General features: G+C 39.9%; 1 protein-coding gene and 1 long non-coding RNA gene across 9 annotated transcripts; one reads left to right on the plus strand and one right to left on the minus strand.

Moving 5' to 3' along the window:
• LOC131136645 (transcriptional enhancer factor TEF-5-like) lies at window positions 1–27,749 on the minus strand. Of its 8 annotated transcripts, XM_058083754.1 has the most exons (14): window positions 27,654–27,749; window positions 27,303–27,429; window positions 11,931–12,188; window positions 8,278–8,342; window positions 8,067–8,129; window positions 7,884–7,946; window positions 4,234–4,344; window positions 4,118–4,161; window positions 3,963–4,024; window positions 1,617–1,750; window positions 1,367–1,537; window positions 1,146–1,286; window positions 916–1,068; window positions 1–834 (listed from the first exon to the last, which is right to left on the minus strand). In XM_058083754.1, the coding sequence occupies exons 3-14, from the start codon at window positions 11,935–11,937 to the stop codon at window positions 721–723; spliced, it is 1,128 nt and encodes a 375-aa protein (XP_057939737.1). In that variant the 5' UTR covers window positions 11,938–12,188; window positions 27,303–27,429; window positions 27,654–27,749; the 3' UTR covers window positions 1–720. The 8 variants fall into 8 exon arrangements, with proteins under 8 accessions (XP_057939737.1, XP_057939736.1, XP_057939739.1 ...); XM_058083753.1 differs by lacking the exons at window positions 27,303–27,429; window positions 27,654–27,749 and adding an exon at window positions 16,032–16,229; XM_058083756.1 differs by lacking the exons at window positions 8,067–8,129; window positions 27,303–27,429; window positions 27,654–27,749 and adding an exon at window positions 16,032–16,228.
• LOC131136668 (uncharacterized) lies at window positions 21,988–27,310 on the plus strand. The gene is made up of 3 exons (XR_009131775.1): window positions 21,988–22,421; window positions 26,855–26,915; window positions 26,991–27,310. It is a non-coding gene; the product is annotated as an uncharacterized LOC131136668 (long non-coding RNA).
• Window positions 27,750–27,849: the final 100 nt, after the last annotated feature.

Raw genomic sequence — 27,849 nt, forward strand, 5'->3', positions numbered from 1 at the left:
TATAACAATAATATTATATATAATTAATATAATAATCAGCATTAATATAATTATAATAATCATAGTAGTTGTAATAATTATTATAATCATCTAATAATATAATAATAATAATAATTATTATTATTATGTGCTTGTGTCCCTTTTTTCAGGAGCACTTTGTAAACAACAGACCATGTCAAAAAACGAAATTGATACAACCATCAAAAGGTCGGCTCAGGCCATGATGCCAGGTTATTATAATAATTACAATAAAATTAAAATAATAATTATTATATTATTATGTAAAATATGCAAATATAACAATAATATTATATATAATTAATATAATAATTAGCATTAATATAATAATTATAATAATCATAATAGTTCTAATAATAATTATAATAATCTAATAATAATAATTGTTATTATTATTATTATGTGCTTGTGTCCCTTTTTTCAGGAGCACTTTGTAAACAACAGACCATGTCAAACAACGAAATTGATACAACCATCAAAAGGTTGGCTCAGGCCATGATGCCAGCTTGTATGTTGAGTTTAAATGAAATACTTTGGAAAGATTGGGCGGGCCGTATTCAAACACTTGGCGGGCCGGATGTGGCCCCCGCGCCGTAGTTTGCCCACCCCTGGTGTAGATGATGGTGATAGTGATACATACATTAGTGTGCCACACGTGTGAACCGGAAAGAGGTTGACAGTCTTTGCATGTAGTACATTGCGCTAGTCATTAACCAGACGATAAACGTGGTATTGCGCTCCGTGCTCGCTGGTCGATACTTCAAACACAAAAGCGATGCACAACAGAGTCTCCTGAGTTTCTCTGTTGGACACAACCTGTTGAAAAAAGGGAACATGGTAAACCGATTCGGCTTTTTCTTTAGCTTTTTGCGGCATATCTACATAAACTCCACCAACCTGTAGTATGGTGAAGTTCTCCAGAACGCTGTTCATCATATATTTCTCTGGTAGATGTTTGAGTTTGTGGATGAAGTTGATCATGTATTCGCACATGGGTGAGCGATGGATGCGGAACACGTACTTCCCCCCCTCCAAATGTGCGTACTCGGTCTGAATGGTGAATAGCGATGGAGACTTTGAAGACATATTCGTTTGTATGTATTTAAACTTCGAACCGAATTACTCACCTCGACCTTCTCTACCACCTGTTTGCCAAAGGAGCAGACCTTGGTTGAGACGCTGATGGTGATGTTCTCCGTTCCACTGTACTGGCTACTGACGCCGTAGAAGGCATTGGAACCTTCCTCCAGGTCACTGTTCAGATCCGCCTGAAGAAGTCATGAACAAAATGAGCTCCTTTTCACGGGAATCGACTTCGATGGAAACGTGCCGATTTTCCATCACTGACCCAGAACTTGACAAGAAAGAAAGCATTGTGAGGTCCTTTCTCGTACAGCTCCTTTAGGCCTCCTTTCTTCTCGGAGAACTTATCGTAAATCTGCCGGACGTCTATTGACTCCAGTACAGGGTCGCTGTAGCCGGGGTTTGACGGACCAATGTGGACAAATAGGTGCTTATACTGAAAGGGAAGACGGTGAAAAGGAAAGAAAATAAGTAAATTTCTTATTGCCAACATGGAAGAAAACACCACGTTGTACCATCTCTCTGTCTTTCTGGGTCTCCATAAAAGCAGAGTACTCCAGAAGCCGTAGTTTTGCTGACGCGATGGTTCTGTCCTGCCACACGGGGATCGCTATAGCTGTCGGGCGAGGAGGGGGCAGGGGCTCATAGCCTACAAAAAAAAAAAAAAAAAAAGAAATGTGGCGTGCTAAAATTAGATTTCCAATCACAAAACGAGATATGAACAATAACCTAACATTGCAAATATGAAGGCGACTGAATCAATCTGCTTGAAAAACATGCGTTTCCCCTTAAAACAGGGGTCTCAAACATGCGGCCCGCGGGCCAAATGTGGCCCGCCGGACACTAGTTTGAGGCCCCCGCTTTGATATGGATGCTGTATGGTATCATGTACCCAGAAAAAATTATTACGTTTGATTCATGTTCATGTTAAAGGTTAAATAACTGTTAATAGTTATCCTCACTATCCGTGTGGAAGTGGTAAGTTTTGGGCTATTTAACTTGAAAGGAAATGACTTGAAGGCTACCGTTTAGGTCGCTAGCTCTCTAGTTTGCGAGTTAGCATGCGTCTCGAGACCCTGCAGTTGCGCAATATGTTGTAAATAAAAAAGTATAAATGTGACTATAGTCGTGTTTTGTCATGTCTACAGGGCTCTAATAATGCTTTGTTCATTTTAATGTGAAAAAAAATAATTTGTCTACGCACCAACTATATGTGGTTTCTTAAGTTTTTATTATTTGCTGTTTTATTATTATTAATATATTTATTTATTACAGATTATTTTCTTTATTCTTGACTTGTTCATTTATTTTTCATCTTATTTTGTGTAGAAAAATAAAAATTAAGATATTTGAGAACAGTGGAATGTTTTATCAGAGCTTTTATTGTAGAAAATTGGAACCAAAGCAAAGTTTTTTATTTTTTTTTTGTTTTTAATAAATGCGTTTTTTGTTGTTTTTTTTTGGAAAACCTGATGCTACCCAGTCTCACCCAGACCCGAGCTCCAGTGGCCCCCAAGTAAATTGAGTTTGAGACCCCTGCCTTAAAATGACAGACTGCAGTACACTTTTGAATGATCAAGTGCACTTTTATCAAAACCTATTATAGGTTTTAATTTAAATTATATGTATGTAAGATTAATGCCTTTACTTCTACTAAAATGTTGTTGATTACTACAGATCTACACACCACAAAAGTAAGACCTACTTTTACAAAATTAAAATAGTCAAGAGGAGATAATTTGTGTCACATTTATTTTTGTTGATTATTTCAACCCAAACAAATTAAAGACGATTGTTAATTTCATATTAAAAACAATGTTGGCTATCTACATTTTGTGTATTTAGCGCATATCACAATGGAGGTGCTACCCGGTGCCCGTGGACAGTGCATCTGTGACCGCTGTAATAAATGTTCTTCATAATACGGGACCCACTATACCAGGGGTGGGCAAACTACGGCCCGGGGGCCACATCCGGCCCGCCAAGTGTTTGAATACGGCCCGTCCGTTCTTTCCAAAGTATTTCATTTAAACTCGACATACGAACTGGCATCATGGCCTGAGCCAACCTTTTGATGGTTGTATCAATTTCGTTTTTTGACATGGTCTGTTGTTTACAAAGTGCTCCTGAAAAAAGGGACACAAGCACATAATAATAATAATAATTATTATTATTATTAGATAATTATAATTATTATAATTATTATTAGAACTATTATGATTATTATAATTATTATATTAATGCTAATTATTATATTAATTATATATAATATTATTGTTATATTTGCATATTTTACATAATAATATAATAATTATTATTTTAATTTTATTGTAATTATTATAATAACCTGGCATCATGGCCTGAGCCAACCTTTTGATGGTTTTATCAATTTTTGTTATTTGATGTGGTCTGTTGTTTACAAAGTGCTCCTGAAAAAAGGGACACAATAATAATAATAATAAAATTTAAAATATTTAAATATAAAATATTTAAATATAAAATATTTAAATATAAAATATTTAAATATAAAATATTTAAATATATAATAATAAAACGTATTATTTTTTAAATTTAAATATAAAATATTTAAATATAAAATATTTAAATATATAATCATAAAACGTATTATTTTTTTAATTTAAATATAAAATATTTAAATATAAAATATTTAAATATAAATAATAATAGCAGATTGCGTGACACTTTTACAGATACAATAATACCAGGTGGACTGTTACGTGTAAAATATATAGTCTGGGGGGGGCCCCCCCGTTTTGTTAAATCAATGCGGCCCGCGAGTCAAAAAGTTTGCCCACCCCTGCACTATACTATGGCTACCCAGGAGTCTTGGTCATACGTACTGATGGGTGCAGGGACAGGAGCTTCTAGTGTTGTGTATGGCGGCTGTGCAAAGGGCTTGATGCTAGAAGAAAAAGATAAAAAGTTAAATTAAAAAAAAAAACACTACCAACCTCAGTGTATATGTACTTAAAAAAAACCCAAAAATAATACTTACTCCTGAGAATGCCCAGGTTGTCCTGTCACATGACCAGGCCAAAACTGAAAAACAAACCAAGAATACATCTTAGTGTTATTTTTATCCAGGAGCCCAAATACGCTGGTACGTCTCACCCTAACTGGTGGAGGGAAAGAAGCCTGGTTCTTCATCACACTCGCAGACACGATCTGAGCTGATGAAAGGTTGGCCACGGTCTGCAGTGCTTTGTCTTTGGAAACCTGGTCCTAAAGACAAATAAACAGTGTGGTTTAAATTTAGACATGCTCGGAGGAATTACGACCAAGTATGAATGTTCATAACTGTCATGTCTGACATTCAAAATACTTTATCCATTCATTCATTTTTTTTTTTTTTTAGTTTTCCCTGTCAAGAGTGGGGGAGAGGTGGTGCACGTTGAAATGATACAGTACCTCACAAAAAGTACTACTACCCTCACATTTCTGATAATATACATATCTTTTCATAAGACACTGAAGAGATGATGCAAAGTAAAGTATTAAATCAGCTATAAAATACACTAAAAACAATAAGTTACCATTAAATTTGCTTCTCATGTCTTGGTTACCTTCTTAGGCTTCCTCATAATGAAAATGTTGCTTTTAATACTTTTGGTGTGGGCATATATATAGTTTTTTTGTCACTATACCCCTCCATTTCTATTTCCAAAAATGGTCAAAATGAACCTCAAAAGAATCATATTAATAAATTTAATTATTTTGTTGTATTTATTTTCTCATTTTAGTATTAATCACTAAAGAAACATGTATGGTGTTGGTGTGAATTTTGACCCATATATATATTAATGTCAATAAAAGGTAGAAAAAGTTATTGTTTTCAGCAAAAGAACTTTAGTAGACACAAGCACATAATAATAATAACAATTATTATTATTATTAGATTATTATAATTATTATTAGAACTGTTATGATTATTATAATTATTATATTAATGCTAATTATTATATTAATTATATATAATATTATTGTTATATTTGCATATTTTACATAATAATAATATAATAATTATTATTTTATTTTTATTGTAATTATTATAATATTTTATTATTTTTTAAATATTTAAATATAGATATAAAATAATAAATAATAATAGCAGATTGCATGACAATTTTACAGATACAATAATACCAGGTGGACTGTTACGTGTAAAATATATAGTCTGCCCCCCCCCCCGTAAATTTAGTCATATCAATGCGGCCCGCGAGTCAAAAAGTTTGCCCACCCCTGCTTTATATGTAGTCTTTATAGCCTAACAATACATTGGTCATAATTCCAACCAGACCATTTTAAAATGTAGTAAAAAAATTTTTTTTGTTGAAATAGAGTTTCCGGACTAAGTCAAAAAGCCTTTAATGCAATAAATAAATTAAATAAATGATTCTTTTTATGCATTAAAATGTAAAACGGGTCGGTGCCGACCCTAACACAAGAGGAAGGTTAATATATAAACCGATGGCAGCCAAAGTGAGTATATCCCCAAGTGAAATATTATGTTTATGTACTCCTAGCCATGCGTCCCACTAGCATAGTCTTTGTCCAGCTTTAGTTCAGTAATTCCCAAGCAGGGGTACATTAGCAAATTGACACGGTTTTGACACTAGCTGCGTGTTCTTTTAAGGGGACAGTACAGCTGTACACTGACTACTTTACATCATACCAAAGTGTTGTCATGAAAAGATACAATACAATAAAATATTTACAGAAATGTAAAAGGTTGAGGTCCTGTATTTGTTGCCCGATATCGATTGCCAGTTAGTCACAGGGCTGGCATTTGTGCAGAACTGACATTCACACCTATAAGGGTAACTTATAGTCTTAAAAAAAAAAACATGCAATTGTTTTGAATAATTTCAACATGATGCAATAACTACTGGAATCCAGAACAGAGTGCGAAGCAGATACAGGGCGATGCCAAAGCAGTATGTGCTAGTACAAGGGAAATTGCAGCCGCCACCATTATTTTTACTAAAGCCACTTAAAAAAAAACAAAAAAAAAAACGAAATAGGCAGGAATTTTGGATGCTGAAGTTGCACTGCATTAAAGGGCTAGTGTTAACTGTGAGGCCAACAGTTAAGCACAAAAGCAGAGTAATAGAAGTATGACCAAAACTTACCAAGTTCATGGCCTATGGCAAAGAAAAAATGTCAATGATTAAAACGCCAGCATTATCCATAATCTTTATCATGAAGGCAACACTATTTCGACCAACACGTGTTAAATTTAGTCCAACACACTTTAAAGACAAACATTACTATAATAGAAAACTACATTCTCATAACCTTCACCCTGCTAAGACTATAATGTCTAAGATTACACAGAACTAATAACTGGTTAAATATCTTTGCTTGACAAAAGAATTTTGATGACAGGACATGTTAAAACCACAAAAAAAAAAAAACTCTAAACCAGAAAAGCTCTAAACCAAGAGTGTGAACATGAAGAAATGCATTGGAACAGAAATCTTCCAAGTAGTTCATAGACGAGTACTCATCCAAACTCCCCCGCACATTTGTGTCAAAGCATGCATCCCAATGTCGTGTGACATTTTTGGCGGAACCAAGCCAGCAACCGAGTGTCATGCAAAACGGAACTCCAACATTACTGCCGTGCATTGCAAAAAAATAAAAATAGAGACAACTTTTCCCACATAGACTTCCAAACATGAAGATTTATACAGAGTGATGTCCTGAGAGAATAGAAAGCAAACAAGCAGGAGACCGTTAAAAGTAGAGAAGTTGCGACTTTGGGTTTTTTTTTTTTTGGACCAAAAAGACGCACCGACTTGTAGTATCCATACGCAAAACATACTAGTTCTATATACTACATACTAGTATATATAAATAATAGTCTTCAATGCTTCTGCTATACCCTCCACTTTTTCAGTGCTTTGGTTCTTTGGAAAAACTCTGATAAAACATTAAATTATTATAAATTAATTATAGGATATAATTTTTATTTATTATTAAATTATTAAATAATGTTTGTTAATTTTTATTTTTCGACACAAAATAAGATGGAAAAATAAATAAGCAAATCAAAAAACAAATGAAACAAATTCATTTTTATTTATTATGAAATTATTAAATAAATGTTTAATGTTAATTTTTATTTTTCAACACAAAATAAGATGGAAAAATAAGCAAATCAAAAAACAAATGAAACAAATTCATTTTTATTTATTATAAAATTATTAAATAAATATTTAATGTTCATTTTTTTTCAACACAAAATAAGATGGAAAAATAAATAAGCAAATCAAAAAGCAAATGAAACAACTTAATTTTTATTGATTATTAAATTATTAAATAAATGTTTAATGTTCATTTTTATTTTTCAACACAAAATAAGATGGAAAAATAAATAAGCAAATCAAAAAACAAATTAAACTTTCATATCAAGGCGGGGGCCTCAAACTAGCGTCCCACGGGCGTTTGAGACCCCTTTGAGACCCCTGGTGTAGCGCATATTTATAGCAAGTCGACTGTTTACGGGACCAAAATCAAGTTTATGTGAGCGGATTCATAACCAATGAAATGCTGTGGAACGCCGTAATCACCTGAGGATCACCTGCAGCTGACACTGAATAATTATTTTTATTTAAATGTTTCCTTGTCATACGTTATGAATAAAACCAGGTAGACTAAAACAAAGTACAGCTTCAGCTCATTCAAAGGGTTAATGCGGATCAGGGTGGGCATGCAGAGCAAAGCTGGAAAACATGGCAGCAGCGGGTGAGCAAGTGTACCTTCAGCTTAGACTGAATCTCACGAGACTTGCGCTTGGCCAAGACCTGCAGGTGACTAGAGACCTGAAGAAAGATAGACAAGTAGGGAAGAAGGAAAGGAAAGGAAGAAAGGGAAGAAAAGGAAAAAGAAAAAGACGGCGCATAAGCAGAGAGGGTTGGGAAGTTAGTGTGACGGGCACCCACCTTGATGCTCGCCTGGTATTCTCGCACCCTCTTGCGAGCCAGAACCTGAATGTGACTAGACACCTATTGGCCAGAGTTAACATCCGGAAAGACATGACAAAATATTCACCAGGAGGACTTTACATTTGATTTAATACTATGGTGGACACATAATTGCAATATAAGAAATAAAATAAAAAGCTGACGGCATGCAGTAACGATGTGTGCGTACCTGTTTGCGTGTGCGTGTCTTTCCTGTCCGTAACTTAATATAACGAGCTATCAGCTCATTTCGACCTGGAAGTGGGAGACACAAATATTACGATTTATATTGTGTACAAATACATTTTACTGCACAGTAGTCACAATACAATACAAAAGAAGTAGATAAGTCAGAAACACAATAAAATGATTAATTCAACAGAAAAAAAAAATCAATATTTAAGAATGGCTCAACCTACAAAAATGAAGCACTAACCCAGGGGTGGGCAAACTTTTTGACTCGCGGGCCGCATTGATTTAACAAAACGGGGGAAGGGCAGACTATATATTTTACACGTAACAGTCCACCTGGTATTATTGTATCTGTAAAATTGTCATGCAATCTGCTATTATTATTTATTATTTTATATTTATATTTAAATATTTTAAAAATAATAAAATATTATAATAATTACAATAAAATTAAAATAATAATTATTATATTATTATTATGTAAAATATGCAAATATAACAATAATATTATATATAATTAATATAATAATTAGATAATTAGTCATTTAAATATTTGTTATTTAAATATTTTATATTTAAATATTTTTATATTTAAATATTTTTATATTTAAATATTTTAAAATTTATTATTATTATTATTATCATCATTATGCTTGTGTCCCTTTATTCTTATACTTTGTAAACAACAGACCACATCAAATAACAAAATTGAAAGAACCATCAAAAGGTTGGCTCAAGCCATGATGCCAGTTCGTATGTCGAGTTTAAATGAAATACTTTGGAAAGAACGGACGGGCCGTATTCAAACACTTGGCGGGCCGGATGTGGCCCCCAGGCCGTAGTTTGCCCACCCCTGCACTAACCAGATAGGAATAAATAAAAATAAGGATTATATTTAGACTTGCAGCACTTTTATAGACTCCCTTAAATTTAATTCAAAGTTGTTCTTCATTGATGGCAGGGATCCACATGCGATGACGTTAAAAATGGAGGGAAGAACACAGCGGAGGTCATCATAGTTAATAGGCTTCCCAAATGTGGTTAGGGATAAACTGCCCGGTCAGCTATTTCACTCACAGCTTTCCACCCTGATCCCAACCACACCCACACAGCTGTTTGTCTCAAATCATAACTGCAGAGTGTCTGGAGAGGATATGGACAAAGGTGATCTAACGCGCGCACGCTGCTAGCTAATGTCATCAACATCATTCCCATTCTGGGAAGTGCTGTGTTGCTGAGTCATATTAACTATGACGGTTTACCGGAACCCCGTCAAATTCGACTAAGAAGGCTGAGTCACACACATTACGGTGTTATCCAATTCCCAAAACAAAACACATACTTTTGGGATATTAGGTTCAAATATTCTTACCCAGGGCTCGACAATAACGATGTACCGATGGCCCGGGGCAAGTTAAAACAAAATTCGGGCAAGTAAATCCAATCATTAATATTCCCGTCGGGCAAGTGCACTTTAGCATGCCGTACTGGCAAGAGTTTTTTTTAAGCGGTTCTTGTTGGGTGTTGGTAAAACACGGACTGCGTAATTCCGGTGGTAATTTGCAAACCAATCCTTGCAAATCTTGAAATGGACCAATCAGAATCGTTTATTTAGACCGCGGTCCGTAATCCACAATCCGCGTTTTACCCACACCCGTTCTTGTTCGCGATCAACCAATCAGCGATCGTTTTACTAGGAAAACATCTATCATGGCGTCCCTGCCAACATCGTCTAATTTTTCAACAACTTCTGAAGGAAAACAGCAAAAAGTGATGAAACAGTGCCTCCTAAACAAGTATTTTATTAGCGGCAGCAAATCAAATGATGGCACAGGTGAGTGAATCACATTGCTGTGACAATTTGAAGCGGTCACAATGAAACACCACCCATTAGATCCAATACCAAGTGCTGATTTTGCACAAGCTGCAAAATCTAGCGGTTCAATTTCTCTGTGTATTTTTCTCACCTTTGCTTCACAAATTATTGTTTGACCATTGAGCATTTTTTTCTGGATTAAAAACACTTTACTAGTACACAAATGTGTCTATTCAATGTTTAATTGTGGTGCACAACTTATAAATATCACTGCTTACTACGACTACGATGTGTAAGGTAGCATGTCTGAAAATTGTGGAGATGTATTTAACATACATCCTCCAAATACAATGCATCAGTACTATTATCTGATGAATTATCAGCATATATTGATATATGATATCATTATGGCACTTTTCATTTTACATGGGGCAAGTTCGGGCAAGTAGTTCTCACCTTAAGGATTCCCCATGGGCAAGTCATTTTTGTTTTTAACGTAGAGCCCTGTTACCTATGGGTTATACTTTCAAGATGACTATTATAAAATACAATATGGCATCTCTACAAATCATATATTCAAATCAACTTTATTTGTAGAGCACTTTTCCTGCAAAGACACAAGGTGCTTTACAGAATTAAAAACAATTACCACAATTAAAAGGAAAAACAATTACAGTAAACCTCGGATATATCGGATTCAATTGTTCCCACTGGTTTTGTCCGATATAAGCGAAATCCGTTATATGCGTATACCGGAAAATGTCCGTTTTACGCATATATCGGATTTATATCCTGTATATGCGTAAATGGGATTTTATCCGTTATAAAAAGGCACTTCCTTGACTATGTTTCCAATGTACCTGGACGCGCAGGCAACGCTGCAAACGCTGCAAATGACGTCGTATAGCGGCCTGTCACGATTCGGCGAATCGGAGCGCCACGATGCGGCCATCCGATATATGCCAGGGAAATTTCATGGAAATGCATTGGAACGGGACTGGAGATTTTGTCCGAAATAGGCGAAATCTGTTATAAAAAATCCGATATATGCAATGAATTTTTATTGGAAAAAAATTGGTTCTTTTTTTATCTGTCCGTTGTGAGCGAATTTCCGATATATCCGAGTCCGATATATCCGAGAGTTTACTGTACTAAAAAGCCCCCACCCTCCATACTAGACACACACGCCACCTTTGGGGCCGTCCACACTGGGAGGAGTCGCAGGCCGTGCCATAGGGGGGGACCAGAACCCGGGCCCCTCGACACAGACAGACAGGCGGACCCCCACATCAAAAGACAGGAACCCCCAGCCGGCTGGGTCGAAGGGACCCCAAGGATGGCACCCCCTCAGCAGACCCCGACACAGCCCCCAGTGTGGAGGACCCCCCTCTGAGGAAATACTGGAGTTAAAGAGCATAAAATAGGACTAAAAAGGTAAAAAAAAAGTTAAAAAAATATTAGTTAAAATCCTGATTAAAAAGGTGTGTCTTTAATGTTTTTTTTTTTTTAATATTTTTTAAAATATTTTAAATATTTTTTGTTCTGGCCAAGGCCAATGCCGGAGGACCGCAGGGTCCGCGGGGGTTGATATGGTAGAAGCAGATCAGATAAATAAGAAGATGCAAGGCCGTTTAAAGACATTTAAAAACCAGTAATAGAATGTTAAAATCGATCCTGAAGCGGACGAGGGGGGGGGGGGCAATGTAGCGACTTTAAAACTGGTGTAATGTGCTCCCGCTCTTATCCTGAAATCACACCATAAGTAGACTGAAAGCTCAAAAAAAATAATAATTTGATGAAGAAAGTCGAGTCCAGAGTAACGTGTTCTTCCTCACCGTACATCTTGCCCTCATCGGACAGAATGATCTTCCTCCTGCCACAGGGAGGGTAGATGGCCAGAGCTTCCTGAAAGCTCTGTTCAATATCTGGACTCCACACCCCCTCTGGGTCGCCATCCAATCCCCGGTCTGCGCCGTCAGCAAGTCCATCTCCTTCGGCGGCACCACCGCCGCCGCCATCACTTTCCTCTTGCACCCCGTCGGGGCTGCCGCGGCAACTCCACTCCGACGCAATGATGACGGCTCCAGCCACACCTTGAAAACACGGGACAGATATTTATCACAAACACAAATCATTTTCAAACTTAACATTGAAGACACATGTAGTCCTGTAGAAACTAGCAAAGCAAATACTGGATTTACTTGGCATTAAAAAGTCTGACCCCTCGTCTGCACGGGCCACATGAGGAAATTACACATTCTTCTGTTATTGTTGAGGATGCTCCAAGTCTCCTCAAACGTTAGCAAGACATCTGCAACATGAACACTGGCTGGGGTGTAATGTGTTCCAGAGCGCGGCTAACATGGTTCCCCCCACCACAGTCGGGCTACAGCGGATCAGTGTGGTCAGCCAGCTTCCCCCTGCTGTGGTGGCAGGCTTCTTGGACTTGGACACGCCAGGGACAGGGCTTTCCTATTTTCAATCGTCGCTGACAGGACTGTGCTGTTGCCATAGAGATGGGGCAGAACCGGGGCGACACGGTGAGGAGGGAGCGAGGTCTTTAAGAACATTGTGATATACAGTACAGGGGGAGGGATAAGAGACGAGACTTAAAAGTTGTTGTGCAATGGGTCTTAAGTGGAAAGATGCGGATTCCAACAGTGTTTTCTTACACGGGTAATACATATTAATCTGTATATATGCCAGAATTAGCCAAAAGGTAAAAAACTTACTGAAGTAATGCAATCTCGCCTCTTAGCACCTCTGGTTCTGCAATTAACAACTGTTTGGATGTTGACAAACCGTTAATGATTTTATAAATAAGACATAGATTTGTTAATCTGACCATGTTTATGTTTGTGTAATATCAGACAATGGTGAGAAATGTATGGTCTCCCTTGTAGATGTAATACTAGCCTGTGACCAAATTGGTAAACAGTATGTGATATGTGAGAAGTTCCATTTTTTTTGTCAATTTCTCTTTAAAAATATAAATAAAAATATGTTTTGCTTGTGGAAACAACAAGATGGGGTTTTCAGATTTTCTCAATCTGGAATTTTTTCATGAATGAAACGCTGAAATGATAAAATGCTTTGCCGTTTTTACCTGACAACATTTCCATGGAGATACCTCCTAAATTAAAGGGTCTCCCTGGGAACCGAAAGAACCAGATCTTCTTCTTCCAATACACTTGGGGTGCGATTGTGGTTATTTCAGCCCATTAAGCTGTCACATATATTAAAACTGACTTCTGTTTTTCCACTTTTCTGACCCAAAAATGAGTTTAAATGTTGTATTCTCATGTTAAACGACACCAAAGTTTCAGATAATTAGGTTTGTGGATTTTTGAAGTGAGCCCTAAAAGAAGTTCGGGACGGCTCAAATCGCTCGGTTTCAAAAAGGTGTGGTAAAACTGTTACACGGTTAGGAATCACATTGCAAGATGGACAAATCAAAGGAAATACAGCTGTAAAATCTTAAGTTTTCGGTGTGGGTTATTGTGTGTCGCTGCTCTACAGGAGACCACAACTAAATATAAAAGGGTCGAAGAATGACCATAATAGGTCCCCTTAAAGACAGCTTTTGTGGCTTTAATTTGTCTCCCTGTTGGTATAAATATTACGTGCCAACAATGGATCTGCGCGATCGATCGATCGATAGCGCTGCCCCCGAGATGGGTCCATCGTTAGCGCACAAATCGATCGATTTCTGCGCTCACGATGGATATAAACCGATGCTTTGACACTGCGCCGATGATATAACGACAATCGTTGATCTGCTAATTGCATACAATGACAGGGTTAGGGGTTTGGGTTCACACTCCCCCCTACCGAGAACGGTAACAAAGTGAACTGCTTGACAATTAATCAAAGATTTGAAATTTGCATGCATAGACTTCTTGTTGATTCTAGTAAGTAACAACGCTCAGCGCTGCCATCCAACAAACTACACACATCCATCTTTCCGGGCGCAGTAATATACCATCGATTTGTGTGCTAACGATGGATCCATCTCGGGCGCAGATCGTGCAGATCCATCGTTAGCGCGTAATATAAACATCCTCCTCGCTTCTCTAAAGATGAATCTGGATTCCAATCCCAGTCTGTGTGTATTAATTCAAACCTTTGGAGTGTGTGAGGCCGAAATTTAACCACTTGGCCAATGCAAAGCTCCAGTAATTGTATGTCAAATCGACTCGACTTTGATTGACATTTGTTATAGTGATATCAGCTCTACAAATGCTGTATTTGTGGTGAACAAAGTCTCAGGAATGTTATTATTTAATAGGTAATGCATGCAAATATACATGTCTGGCACATTCTATATCAGGGGTGCTCATTAAGTCGATCGCGATCTACCGGTCGATCGCGGAGGTGGTACTGGTCGATCGCGGCGTGACATTAAAAAAATATCATCCCAGCATCAATGCCGTCACTTGATTGACATACAGGGCAGCCATTCAGATGACAACTGAATGTTGCCCTTCGGGCGACCAATCAAATCAAACGACGTCTCTAAGTGCAGCAGAACTTACGATGTCAGCCTATCATCCATCCCCGTTACTTGATTGACATACAGGACAACCAGTCAGATGACAACTGAATTTTGACCTTTAGGTCACCGCTCATGCGTAAACAACGATGCAAAGTGCTAAGCTAGTCGGCGAATTGCGTTAGATTTTAAGCCCTCGCTAAAGTTTATGGTCACTAAAATGAGTGAAGGAGCTGGACCAAGTAAAAAGGCAAAAAACATATCACTTCCATACGGATATGGAATATTATACGGATATTATGATACGGATATTATCCATGACTGATAAACATTTGGAAGTGTGCTTGAGGCTGGCTATCAGCAGCTACTGTCCGGACTATGCATCCCTGGCTGGTTCAATTCAGTGCAAGTCATCAAAGTAAACTCTGGTAATTACAAAAAATGTTAATAGTTAATTATGTGTGTTTTGCAATATTGGCTCATTTGGTTATGTAAGGTACATCAACATACATTGTACGTACAAATAATCCTCAATACATTTGAAAATAAATAGATGTTTTGCATTTTTGTAGTGGGTAGATCATTTTGACTCGGTCATTTTAAAAGTAGCTCGCATGCTGAAAAAGTGTGAGCACCCCTGTTCTATATAGTTCTCCATGCCAAAAAGGTCAGGTGCAGTATACCGTAGGGTGCATTAGGGTGCAGTAGGGTGCCCTAGGGGTGCAGTATGGGAGCTAGGCTAAAGCTCCCAAACTAAATAAAGCAATGAGCTCAGCAAACGCTGACAAGACACGCACACTACTGTGACAACCACCTTCTGCTCGAATGGGAACACTGGCAGTGTGGATGATCCACTGTGGGGGGGTTCTCTGTCACCAAATTTATTCTTTGGGTTAACAATCTTAAACTAAATTGCTGTTTGTTATGTGACTTTAACACGGGAGTGAAAAGTTTACTAGCAAAGATGAGACCTAGCATAAAAACGAACGTACAATATTGGTGTACTTAGAAGTGTTCCGAATAACATCACAAAATACGACAAAATATAACAAAATACGACAAATCACAGCAATGCCAATAAAGTCAGGATGTCGAGAAGTGTGTGATTAAAGCTCCGTTTAACCAAACACGTCCTAAACAAGTAGTGTGCTTGCGCGGACATGCTAGGTGGCTAACTGGCGTGCTAATAATACTAAGCGAGCAACTCAAGTTGCTTTAAAAAAAAAAAAAAGTCATCCGTATCACAAAGCTGGAGAAAGGTCGAGAAGTGCGGAACGACGCAAACAAGCCGCCGTGAATGAGCAAAGCAGCGGTGAGAAAAATGCCAAATATGCCAAATATCCCAAAACTTCAGGCGCACTCACGACGCGGCTTCGGTAGGCGGCGTGAAAGTTGCACGGCAAAGCGCACAACAAAGAAAGTTTCTCGGGGAAGAAGCACTCACCTTGTTGACGGCTCTGCTGTTCTGCCGCCGCCGCGGTGCTCGGAAATCGGCCGCGGAAACGTCGACTTTTGGTGGCCCGATGGCCGTAAACCAAAAAACTACTACAATGTATTTGACTTCAAACGGCGGAATGCCAAATTGGAGTTTGCTATGAAATGAGCGCGCGCAGGACGACGCGCGTGCACGTACGCACAAGAGGCGTGGCATCGCGGACACGCGCACACGCAAAAGTTCAGTGGGTCCCAGTATAGGCTGACTCCGCCCAGCACATCAGCTACTGGATTGGTCTCATCTTTCTATGTATTTCTATGATTATTGATCATAAACAGTCCGTAATGGAGCTAAAAAAAATCACCATCAACAAAATATCATTTTACAAAAATATATGCCTGTATTAAAATAACATATATTTGACATAAATCCAAATTAATACTAAGTATGAGTTTAATGCTCATGCATAAAGGGGACCTATTATGCTCATTTTCCGCCCTTTGTATTGAGATATGTTCTATAGAGCAGCTACACACAATAACCAGCACAGAAAGCTTTCTAGATCTTCCAGAATCTGCACCAATTTCTGTGCCAAAATGGTCAGTTTTAATTTATTCCTGGCACGCCCACTCCGCTGTACTTGGAAACATTCCCAAGCGCTACGGAGGACTTCCAGACTACTGCCGAATCCCACTTTCTAATTTTGTTGGTGTAGGGGTTGATAATAAATGAATTAAACATTTGGAGAGCTACTTGAAAAGAATGGTAACATAGGCACCGCTGGTGCTGTGGAGTTCAGAGAACCGGGACATGAGGATGCTGCGTCCAACACGATCTGCCCGAGGGGGAGCACTCATTGTCGGACACACCTTGCAATTTTGGCACAACATCGGTAATGGAAATGTGGTCATTACATGTGTTTTGCTACTATTAGCTACTCCACATATCGGTGAGTTTGTAATTTGCATGCTTGCAGGTAAGAAACTCTCTGGATGCACACTCTATATTGCAACACTTCCACAAAATTAGCAGTAAACACGATGCTAACACGGTGAAAAGTGGAAAACGGTACTATTTACAGAAATATATACTGTCCATATGTACTGCATATTACATAATGAGATATCATCAACGCAAAGTAATATCCATCAATCTATTTTCATTGCTGCTTATCCTCAGTACGGTTATAAGGTATGCTGGAGCCTAAAGTAAAGTAAAGTAAAGTAAAGTAAAGTAAAGTAAAGTAAAGTAAAGTAAAGTAAAGTAAAGTAAAGTAAAGTAAAGTAAAGTAAAGTAAAGTAAAGTAAACTAAACTAAACTAAAATTAAATAAAATTAAATAAAATTAAATAAAATTAAATACAATTAAATACAATTAAATACAATTAAATACAATTAAATAAAATACAATTAAATAAAATTAAATTTAGAGTCCCAGTTAATGCCGTTAGTGCCATTTTCACTATTGGGTAATGAGGCAAATCCAGTATGAGAAGAGGTGCCAACTTTTGAATGCTCACCGTGCCAAACGTATCGTAGGGGTCTTTAAACGTGTCCGCGTCAGCCTTGTTTAATGATTTACACCATCTGAAGTAATACCCTCCTATTAGAAGGTGAGGATAACAAGAGGAAAAAAGGCCACGCCTCCGAAGCCGGCGCTGATTCCACTGTCAACAAAGGTGTAACCGCTTCTCTTGTGAATTGTCCCAAGACTGACTTGACATTGATTTGAAATGTTCAACATTAGGGCAAAACATGCCCCCCCCCCCCAATAAGCTCAGCAAAGCCTGACATTTGATCCTAATGGTCCCCACCGCAGTTGTAGTTACATGTTGGCCTATTTTCTGGCACTATTTTTAAAACAAACTTGCGCTTGCCGGCCGTGTCTTGGGATTTTTATCTGATTGGATTCTGTTGACATTAGGTATAAAAACACGATAGTACCACGAAGACAAAAGTGGGTTGCTCAGAGTCAAGAGGTCAAGCTGTAGAAGGTCTTTTGTGGAGCAGTTGGCCTTCCATTTCGCCACTAGAGGTCAGTATTGCCTTGAAGACAACTGTCAAGCCTATCAAGTACATAAAGTACATAAAGTACATGCAAAATCAACTTTTTCTCTTTGATGCAGATTAAATACTGAGTACTGAGTTCATACTGAGTAAGTATGAAGTGATGCGGGGTATTACTTTATATCTCCATCTTATCTATTGGTGGTAGAAAAGGCTCTTATTATAATTGCAAGTCTCTGCTTGACTAATAAATGAATACAAAAATCATAAACTGTGTTTTTTTTTTAAATAAAAACAAAACATTGGTACTCTTACTGCACCCGCTGACAAGTATTTTGGGCCACTCCTCATGAGCAAACTTCCAGTTCGACCAATCTGCAGGCTGGCAGAGCCCACCAAAATTGTAATTTGGTGCAGTGCATCACTGCGCGCAGCCAATTTGGTAATTTGGTACACTGGACTGCGCCGAGTTGAGTTTGCCGGTGCGCCAGGGTCGGTGTCCACATTTTCAGCTTGGCGCAGTGGCGATTTCGTGACAAAACAGCGTTCCAAAAGTGTGCTGAAAGCTCGCCAGCTCTGACCTGGTTTATTCTTGGCGCAGGCGAAGCGCAGTGGTAAATTGGCTGACAGGCGCATAGTGTTGAATTTGTTGGAAAATTATCCTGTATTTTTTCCAAGTGCTCTGACTAGTTTGTGGAGTTATATGCACAAATGCCGAATAATCCTTGGACTTCTGGATCCAGATAGCGATCCGGATCACCCTCAAAATTTAATAAATTCTTACATATCCCATTTCCGACAATTCCCGCAAATTTTATCCAAATCTATTCCAAACTTCTGAAGTTATTAGAACACAAACAAAGAAACAAAGATAAACGCCAGCTTGGCGGAGGTAATAAAGTGGGTGTGTCCTTGTCTGACCTGGTTATGAACAACAATGGCCTCTGTTATCAGATACAGTTCCTGAAAGGAAAACCTAATTTGGAATTTTGCATCCACATAACCAACAATCATTATGTGAGACATTTCCACATACAGTATGTCTTCGAAAAGGGGGCTGCACGGTGGACGAGTGGTTAGCGCGCAGACCTCACGGGTAGGAGACCAGGGTTCAATTCCACCCTCGGCCATCTCTGTGTGGAGTTTGCATGTTCTCCCCGTGCATGCGTGGGTTTTCTCCGGGTACTCCGGTTTCCTCCCACATTCCAAAAAACATGCTAGGTTAATTAGCGACTCCAAATTGTCCATAGGTATGAATGTGAGTGTGAATGGTTGTTTGTCTATATGTGCCCTGTGATTGGCTGGCCACCAGTCTAGGGTGTACCACGCCTCTCGCCTGAAGACAGCTGGGATAGGCTCCAGCTACTGTTTTTGTCTTTTACATTAAACCCAAGTCACAATTGTTCACTGTTGAGCTACATAAATGCAAAGCTTTTATTTTTGGGGGTTGCATGATGTAAAAGTTGTCATTGGGTAGAGACTCGTCCTTCCCTTCTTTTCTTTTTTCTAAAAAGACGGAAGAGTAAGGAGTTGGCCAAGCGCCCAAAGAGGCTGTCTCGCCATCGCCATGCAGCTGAAACTTTTACAGAGCGATCCGGAAGAGAAGAAAAGAAAAGTCACATTTCTTTCCTCCTTCCCCGTCTTGAGTTTGCTTGCCTCAGCACTTAGTAGTCCTCGTTACAGCCGTACTGTATGTGCCCGCCTTCTTTGGCAGGGGGGTAATTGTAGGACCGGAGGTTTAGGAGGGGAGGAGAGAAGCTGGGTGGGTACTTTGGGTTCAGGGAGTTCAGCTGAAGAGAGAAATAAATTCATAAACAACAAAGGAGACGTGACGTCAGGTTGGAGGTTGGGCTGTCCGAGCTGCTGGCTGAATGTGAGCATGGAAGAACTGGATTGTTTGTTATGTGTGTCTTTGACTACGGTACAGCTGAGTGTGTGTGTGTGTGTGTGCGAGTGTGTGTGTGTGTGTGTGTTCTATCTCTGAGAAACGACTCACATGGAGTTGAAGCAGAGAAAAATTGACCGGTCTTATCTCCTAGGTGAGTGCTTTAAAACGGGGAGAACCCTGCATGTATTTTTTAGTATGATGTCTTTTAAGTGAATTTTTGTTTGTCGGTTGTTAAAAAGAGAGGGAAAAACTATTACTTCCTGTTTTCGGAATTTTTAAAAACAATGAACGTGAGCTCAGATTGGTCGTTCAAGCTTGATTGGTCTGCAGATAAGGTGTGTATTTATGTTTCCGTTAATGATTGAGGTCATTCAGAAGCGACGGTTACTTTTGTTGCTTATAGATCGGAATTCCGTAATATGTTGTGTGGGTGGATAAACGGAAGAATGTTGACTTTGGGCCTTGGAATGGAATGGAATGGCCTTTATTGTCATTATACAAGATGTACAATTAGTTTGGAGAGCTTCTCCTTTCAGTGACAGTTAAAAAAGTAGATTAAAAAAAGAAAAATATATACAAGATACAGTAAACCTCGGATATATCGGACTCGGATATATCGGAAATTCGCTCACAACGGACAGATAAAAAAGAACCGATTTTTCTGTAATGCATTTCCAATAAAAATTCATTGCATATATCGGATTTTTTATAACGGATTTCGCCTATTTCGGACAAAATCTCCAGTCCCGTTCCAATGCATTTCCATGAAATTTCCCTCGCATATATCGGATTTGCCGCATCGTGGCGCTCCGATTCGCCGAATCGTGACGGGCCGCTATACGACGTCATTTGCAGCGTTTGCAGCGTTGCCTGCGCGTCCAGGTACATTGGAAACATAGTCAAGGAAGTGCCTTTTTATAACGGATAAAATCCCATTTACGCATATACCGGATATAAATCCGATATATGCGTAAAACGGACATTTTCCGGTATACGCATATAACGGATTTCGCTTATATCGGACAAAACCAGTGGGAACAATTGAATCCGATATATCCGAGGTTTACTGTATATACAAGATATATACAAAATATATACAAGATATATACAAGATATCCAAAGTATACACATAATATTTAACACAGGAGCATATACAGGAGCTGACATATTGCAGATATATTAATTTTAGTACAGTGATGAATGGGTCTTACAGATGAGTAAAAGTCTGTCACACACAAAAACAAAAGGCATCATGTTGTGAGAGAGAAGGATTCCGAGAAGGAGCCACTAGGCACCTTATTGGTGCCACTAGGCGCCACAGCAAATTGCATTGGCACCAACTGGCACCAACTGGCGCTGGCCCAGTGGACTCCGAGCATCATTGGCGCAACTTGGCTCGCTCCATTACATTCCAGTGGATTCCAATAGGCGGATTGTTGGCGACATTTGGTTCCACTTGGTGGACACTTTGCGTCGATTGTTTGATGCAAGTGGCGCGATGAAGATTTTGAAATTTTCTTGCCGCCAAATTAAATTTTTACCGCTGTTACAGGCCACCAGGAGCCACTTGGGAGGCAGTTTGAGCCACTAGGCACCTTATTGGTGCCACTAGGCGCCACAGTAAATTGCATTGGCACCAACTGGCACCAATTGGCACCAACTGGCACCAACTGGCACCAACTGGCACCAACTGGCACCAACTGGCACCAACTGGCACCAACTGGCGCTGGCCCAGTGGACTCCTAGCATCATTGGCGCAACATGTCACACACAAAAACAAAAGGCATCATGGGCATCGCCGGCCTGTTGGTCACGGCGAAAATATGATGTCGAAGGTGAACAATGTGGCACCAGACCCCGTTTCTCCCTCGCCATCTGGCTGCGGAGAGCGTTGTTCCACAGGCAGAACAAGGCGAGGTGTGTCTCGGATGATTAACATACAAATGCCGGCAGCTGCCGTCCCGCTGTATCCGCTCACATCAATTCATGTGACAATTCCTTTGACTTTTCCCACCTTCTCGGAATCCTTCTCTCTCACAACACTATGTCCCTCCCTTCCTTTTTTCTGTGTCTCTCCGCCCTCCGTTTGCTCGCCTTGCCTCTTGGCAGCGGTGCCAAAGTGGGCAGGCTCACGGAGGCAAACACAGCACAGGCCAGAGCAGAGGGCGATCCAAAAGGCTGGCGAGTTGATAATGTGGATGTTTGGAAGTGTCCGTTGTTATTTTGACTCCGTTTTTCCATGTGGCGTTCCGAGCTCATCCGTTCGTTGCACACAATGTGCACAATGTTTCGGATTTGTGTTTGTAAGGCTATAACGAGAGAGCACGCGTAAAATGCATGAACAGACGCACTCACGCCAAGAGGAGGGGATTGTGGGAAAAAAAAAAAAAAGGGGTGTCGCTCTCAGAGGGTGTGCTCTACTCTCTTTTTCCTTCTTCCCGCCATCACGGGCCTTCTTCTCTTCCAGTCCTCGGGCCCAAGTCGCCACTCAGATACAGGATGCAGGTATTTTTCCTTTTTATTCTGAAACACCTCTTGCTGTGTCTTCTTCTTCTTCTTCTTCTTCTTCTGTGCTTCATTACAATCTCCGTACGATAAACACGTCTGGCATCGTGAGCTGCCACGCCGCACGCCGCCATTTTGACTCCATGGGTATAGTCGGAGAAACTTTTCTCGCCGTCAGAGATACTCACTGACTAGTGGACATCTTCTCGCTTTTTTGGGGGGCTCCGACCAGGTGTTGGATAACATTTCTGGGGCTTATCTGTTATGAACAGGTGACACCGTGTATACGTCGACGCAAGTACAGTACTTTAACTTCAAAGGCATGGCTAAAACACGGAGTTCCTGTCATGTTCAGGTCAGTCCGGGTTGTCGTATGTGGAAGGACCGCTAAAGTAGGGCAAGTCGGGCGTTCGGAGGGTCTCTTATCACTTCGTGCGGCCGTGATAAGTAACGCAAAGTTTCTCATTCGCTTCACTGTTTGCACTTTAGTCTTTGACTCGGCAATCGGGCCTTTCTTTTGAGGGGTCTCAAACATGCGGCCCACGGGCCAAATGTGGCCCGCAGGACACTATTTTGAGGCCCCCGCCTTGATATGAAAGTTTAAGTTTGATATGAATGCTGTATGGTATCATGTACCCAGAAAAAAATTATTACGTTTGATTAATGTTCGTGTTAAAGGTTAAATAACTGTTAATAGTTATCCTCCCTATCCGTGTGGAAGTGGTAAGTTTTTGGCTATTTAAGTTGAAAGGAAATAACTCGAAGGCTACCGTTGAGGTCGCTAGCTCTCGAGTTTGCGAGTTAGCATGTGTCTCAAGACCCTGCAGTTGCGCAATATGTTGTAAATAAAAAGAGTATAAATGTGACTATAGTCGTGTTTTGTCATGTCTACAGGGCTCTAATAATGCTTTGTTAGTTTTAATCTGAAAAAAAATAATTTGTCTACCCACCAACTATATGTGGTTTATTAAGTTTTTATTATTTGCCGTTTTATTATTATTATAATAATATTTATTTATTTATTACTGATTGATTAATTTTCTTTATTCTTATTTGTTTATTTATTTTTCATCTTATTTTGTGTAGAAAAATAAAAAGTAAGATATTTGAGAACAGTGTAATGTTTTATCAGAGCTTTTATTGTAGAAAATTGGACGTTTTTTTTTATTTTTTTGTTTTTAATAAATGCGTTTTTTTTTTTTTTTGGAAAACCTGATGACCCCTGCTTTAAACCAAATATGCGTCAGGGTTTTGTGCGGTCTAGAAGAGTGACTGGTTTTTTGGGAAGGTGGGCAAAGGTGGGTGTCATGTTTGTCTTAAACACAGGGGGGGTCATTGATGCATTCACTGGCTATACACAAAGACTGGTTAAACATACAGTAGCTGACACGGTAAAGTCTTAACATAACCAATGAAATATAAAATAACTGTATATATTTATACTGTATATGGAAATATAAAAATATGGAAAAAAGCTGAGTGAGAAGCTGAAGAAAAAGAGAGACATGAGATAGAAAAAGAAATGGGAGTGCTAGCGCTCCATCCCCGCCCCCCTCCCGTATCCTTACATGAACTTAAGAGCGTTTCCTTATTATGTTTCTCCTCGAGGCAGTCAGGCTAACTTCCTGCTTTGAAGCCGATTGGTTGATATCTCGGCTGGCGTGTCACTGTGTGCAGCAAAAGCGACAGGAAGTTTTTCGGCCCGACGCAGGAAGCTGCAGCTGTGCGGCGATAATCATGCAGTACATTGCTGTAAATAGTGTACGCGCACGAGTGCTCACAGCAGAAAACATACGGGCGTGTAGGAACATGCCATCGGGACAGGAAGCCGTGCCGGCAGAAACACTGAAACCATGGTAACTGCACATTTTATGAGGATATCATAAAATAAATATATAGAAAATGTATAAAATCATAATTATTACACAAAACTTTAACCTGTCAAGCTCACATAAACAAAAACATAATCAAGTATGAAAGGACGGTATTGCAGCGACAGCGATTATGTGATTGGCGTGTAGTGACTCGCTGTGGCGCCGAATTAATGTTCGCTCGCCATGTTGCCATGTTGCCGTTAATTCGACGATGCGCCAATCGCATAATCTTTGGCGCAAACTGGCAAGAGCTCAGTGGACTGCTAGCATCATTGGCGCAACTTGGCTCACTCCATTACATTCCAGTGGATTCCAATAGGCGCATTGTTGGCGACATTTGGTTCCATTTTGTGAAATTTGTGAAATTTTCTTGCCGCCAAATTCAAATTTTACCGCTGTTACAGGCCACCAGGAGCCAGTTGGGAGGCAGTTTGAGCCACTAGGCACCTTATTGGTGACACTAGGCGCCACAGCAAATTGCATTGGCACCAACTGGCACCAACTGGCACCAACTGGCACCAACTGGCACCAACTGGCACCAACTGGCACCAACTGGCGCCGGCCAAGTGGACTCCTAGCATCATTGGCGCAACATGGCTCGCTCCATTACATTCCAGTGGATTCCAATAGGCGGATTGTTGGTGACATTTGGTTCCACTTGGCGTCGACTGTTTGATGCAAGTGGCGCGATGAAGATTTAAAATATTTTTAAATTTTCTTGTCGCCAAATTAAATTTTTACCGCCATTACGGGACAGCAGGAGCCAGTTGGGGGGGCAGTTTGAGCCACTAGGCACCTTATAGCAAAGCACCAATTGGCACCAACTGGCACCAACTAGCGCCGGCCCAGTGGACTCCTAGCATCATTGGCGCAACTTGGCTCGCGCCATTACATTCCAGTGGATTCCAATAGGCGGATTGTTGGTGACATTTGGTTCCACTTGGTGGACACTTTGCGTTGATTGCTTGATGCAAGTGGCGCGACGAAGATTTGAAATTTTCTTGCCGCCAATTTCAATTTTTAACCGCCGTTACAGGCCACCAGGAGCCACTTGGGAGGCAGTTTGAGCCACTAGGCACCTTATTGGTGCCACTAGGCGCCACAGCAAATTGCATTGGCACCAACTGGCACCAACTGGCGCCGGCCAAGTGGACTCCTAGCATCATTGGCGCAACATGGCTCGCTCCATTACATTCCAGTGGATTCCAATAGGCGGATTGTTGGCGACATTTGGTTCCACTTGGTGGAAACTTTGCGTCGATTGTTTGATGCAAGTGGCGCGACGAAGATTTGAAAGATTTTGAAATTTTCTTGCCGCCAAATTCAATTTTTACCGCCGTTACGGGACACCAGGAGCCAGTTTGAGCCACTGCACGCCACTAGGCACCTTATTGGCGCCACAGCAAATTGTACCAAAGCACTGAAAAAGTTTGTATATTTTTCTGTTTTTAATAAATGCGTTTTTTTGGGTTTTTTTTTTTTTTGATGTGGCCCAGTCTGGCCCAGACCCTAGCTCCAGTGACCCCCAAGTAAATTGAGTTTGAGACCCCTGTCGTAGAGTGAGTGTGGATACGCCACTGGCGCGGTGGCAGGGACGGGCGCCATGCCAGCGCACCCTCTGCCTGTCTGGTCCTCCAAACAGACTGAGAGAGTCTGTGCATGTTAATCATGAGCTAGTCTGGACCGAGTCTGGACCGAGTCTCTGGAGTTTGGCTACGGTACAGAATATGGCGTTTTATGTGTCACGGAGCTACCAGATGTTTCTGACCATTAAGTCCAGCTCAGACACTCGTTAGTCGCCCAGTTTGTGCCAGGTGAGGTGCCGGAGCTTTATTCGGCGGACGCTTAATGGCTGTGACGGTGTCGCCTGAGTACGTTGGCTTTGTGTGACCGTTTTGGCGCCGGATCGAGTCTCCGTGACACAAAACACAACGGCAAGAAATATTTGACAACAATGTTTTAATGAACACCTAAAATGGCCGGCGCTCAAGTCGCCATTTTGTGTTTCCTTGTTTTTTGTTTTGGGGGGCAGGATCCCAGCCTTGTGTTCGATCCGAGGCAGCTGGTGGCAGCCATGTTTGCAGACGTGTGTGTGTGTGTGTGTGTGTGTGTACTTTATCTAAGCAGCAGCCCGCCTACACAGGGATAGCCTCTCCTGGAATAAGCTCAGTTTTTGGCTAAAACGGAAATGAATTCCTGGCACAGTGATGACTTGTTTTTTTTTTTTTTGTTTCTTTCTCTTGCGATCACATGCCAGACTCTCAGGAAGCCATTGTGGGTGTGTAGCTTATTTAGCTTTTTATATTTTCGATGTGTGCTCCTTCTTTTTATATCGTTTTGGTATCTTTTCATTAAACGGATAATTCAGATGCAGTGAAAAAGCTTGACTAATTACAGAGGAAGTGATAAACGAGTTTTTAGCACTAATGAGTCATGATTTTTAACCCTTCCAGGAAGCAAAAAAAAAACGTTCCCCTAGTATTATTAACAGTGATAATAAATGTATGATTTAATTTCATTAAATGCATTTGACAAATGCGTTTTTCCGTACCTTTACAGGAGCGTGACCTTGACGTCGGCACCATAACGAGGCAACACGAATGCTGCCCTTGGGCCTGAGGTAGTAGATTGAATAGTTGTGGGGGTTGTGTAGCCTCTTGTTGAGATAACTATACAATCTACTGTCTTTCCCAAGGAGACAGCTTGATCAGCCGCACATCCTCGCCCCCAATCCTGTCCAATCACAGCACGTGGAACGTAGCGACTCGTGTAACATATACTGCGGTGTATTATGTTACCTGACATGTGAATATGTGTTAAAACCGGGCTTTGTCAGGGTGAGGTAGTAGGTTGTATAGTTTGGTGGGTGGGTCTGCACCCAGCTCAGGTGATAACTATACAGTCTATTGCCTTCCTTGAGAAGCCCATAAACAACTAAGTGTATGTAATTGTTTGTACAAGTCACGTAACGAGATATTTATGTTGATAAATGTGAATAAAGTCATACTTTACAAGTGGGTGGACTTCTTGTTGTAATGTGGGTCCATACGTCCAATGGTCAGTCTTTTGCGCCCTCCTGTGGATGAAGTCTAGTACTGCAAATTCTGGTCACTCCACTCTTGTGTGTCGTCGTCCTGTATTGAAATAAAATGTGTTTAGGGCAGTTTTAATTTAAAAATAAATAATAATAAATAATAATACTAATAATAAATACAAAATAAAGTCGACTACAACATACAGCTGTCGTCGTGTTTAGCGTAGCCCAACAAGCAATGTTTGTTTATGTGTGTAAACATGTACAAATATAAAAATTAACTGTATTTTATAATAGCCTGTGGACATTTTAAGTTGTTCTTACATAATCTTCTTAGAAAGACGGGACGAGCGAGTATACCGATATCTGTATCTGCATTTTAATCACCAATGTTAATCTGTATCCCTAGCTAGTACTTGGGAGTGGGCGGGACATAAACAGGAAGTGGGTGTAGTTTAACCGGAAACGGTTCTTCATTCGTAACATTATTAAGTCTGAAATTGACATGGAAAGTTATAGA

This window comes from Doryrhamphus excisus, chromosome 10 (genome assembly GCF_030265055.1).
Source record: "Doryrhamphus excisus isolate RoL2022-K1 chromosome 10, RoL_Dexc_1.0, whole genome shotgun sequence".
NCBI lineage: Eukaryota > Metazoa > Chordata > Actinopteri > Syngnathiformes > Syngnathidae > Doryrhamphus > Doryrhamphus excisus.

Excerpts from the sequence above, each read along its gene's own strand:
- LOC131136645 (XM_058083750.1), bottom strand. The coding sequence starts at position 9,760 with ATGCTAAAGTGCACTTGCCCGACGGGAATATTAATGATTGGATTTACT. Across the intron at positions 4,162-4,233 it reads CTTTCCCTCCACCAGTTAGG|TTTTGGCCTGGTCATGTGAC; the intron begins GTGAGACGTACC and ends TTTGTTTTTCAG. Across the intron at positions 1,751-3,962 it reads TCCTGTCCCTGCACCCATCA|GCTATGAGCCCCTGCCCCCT; the intron begins GTACGTATGACC and ends TTTTTTTTGTAG.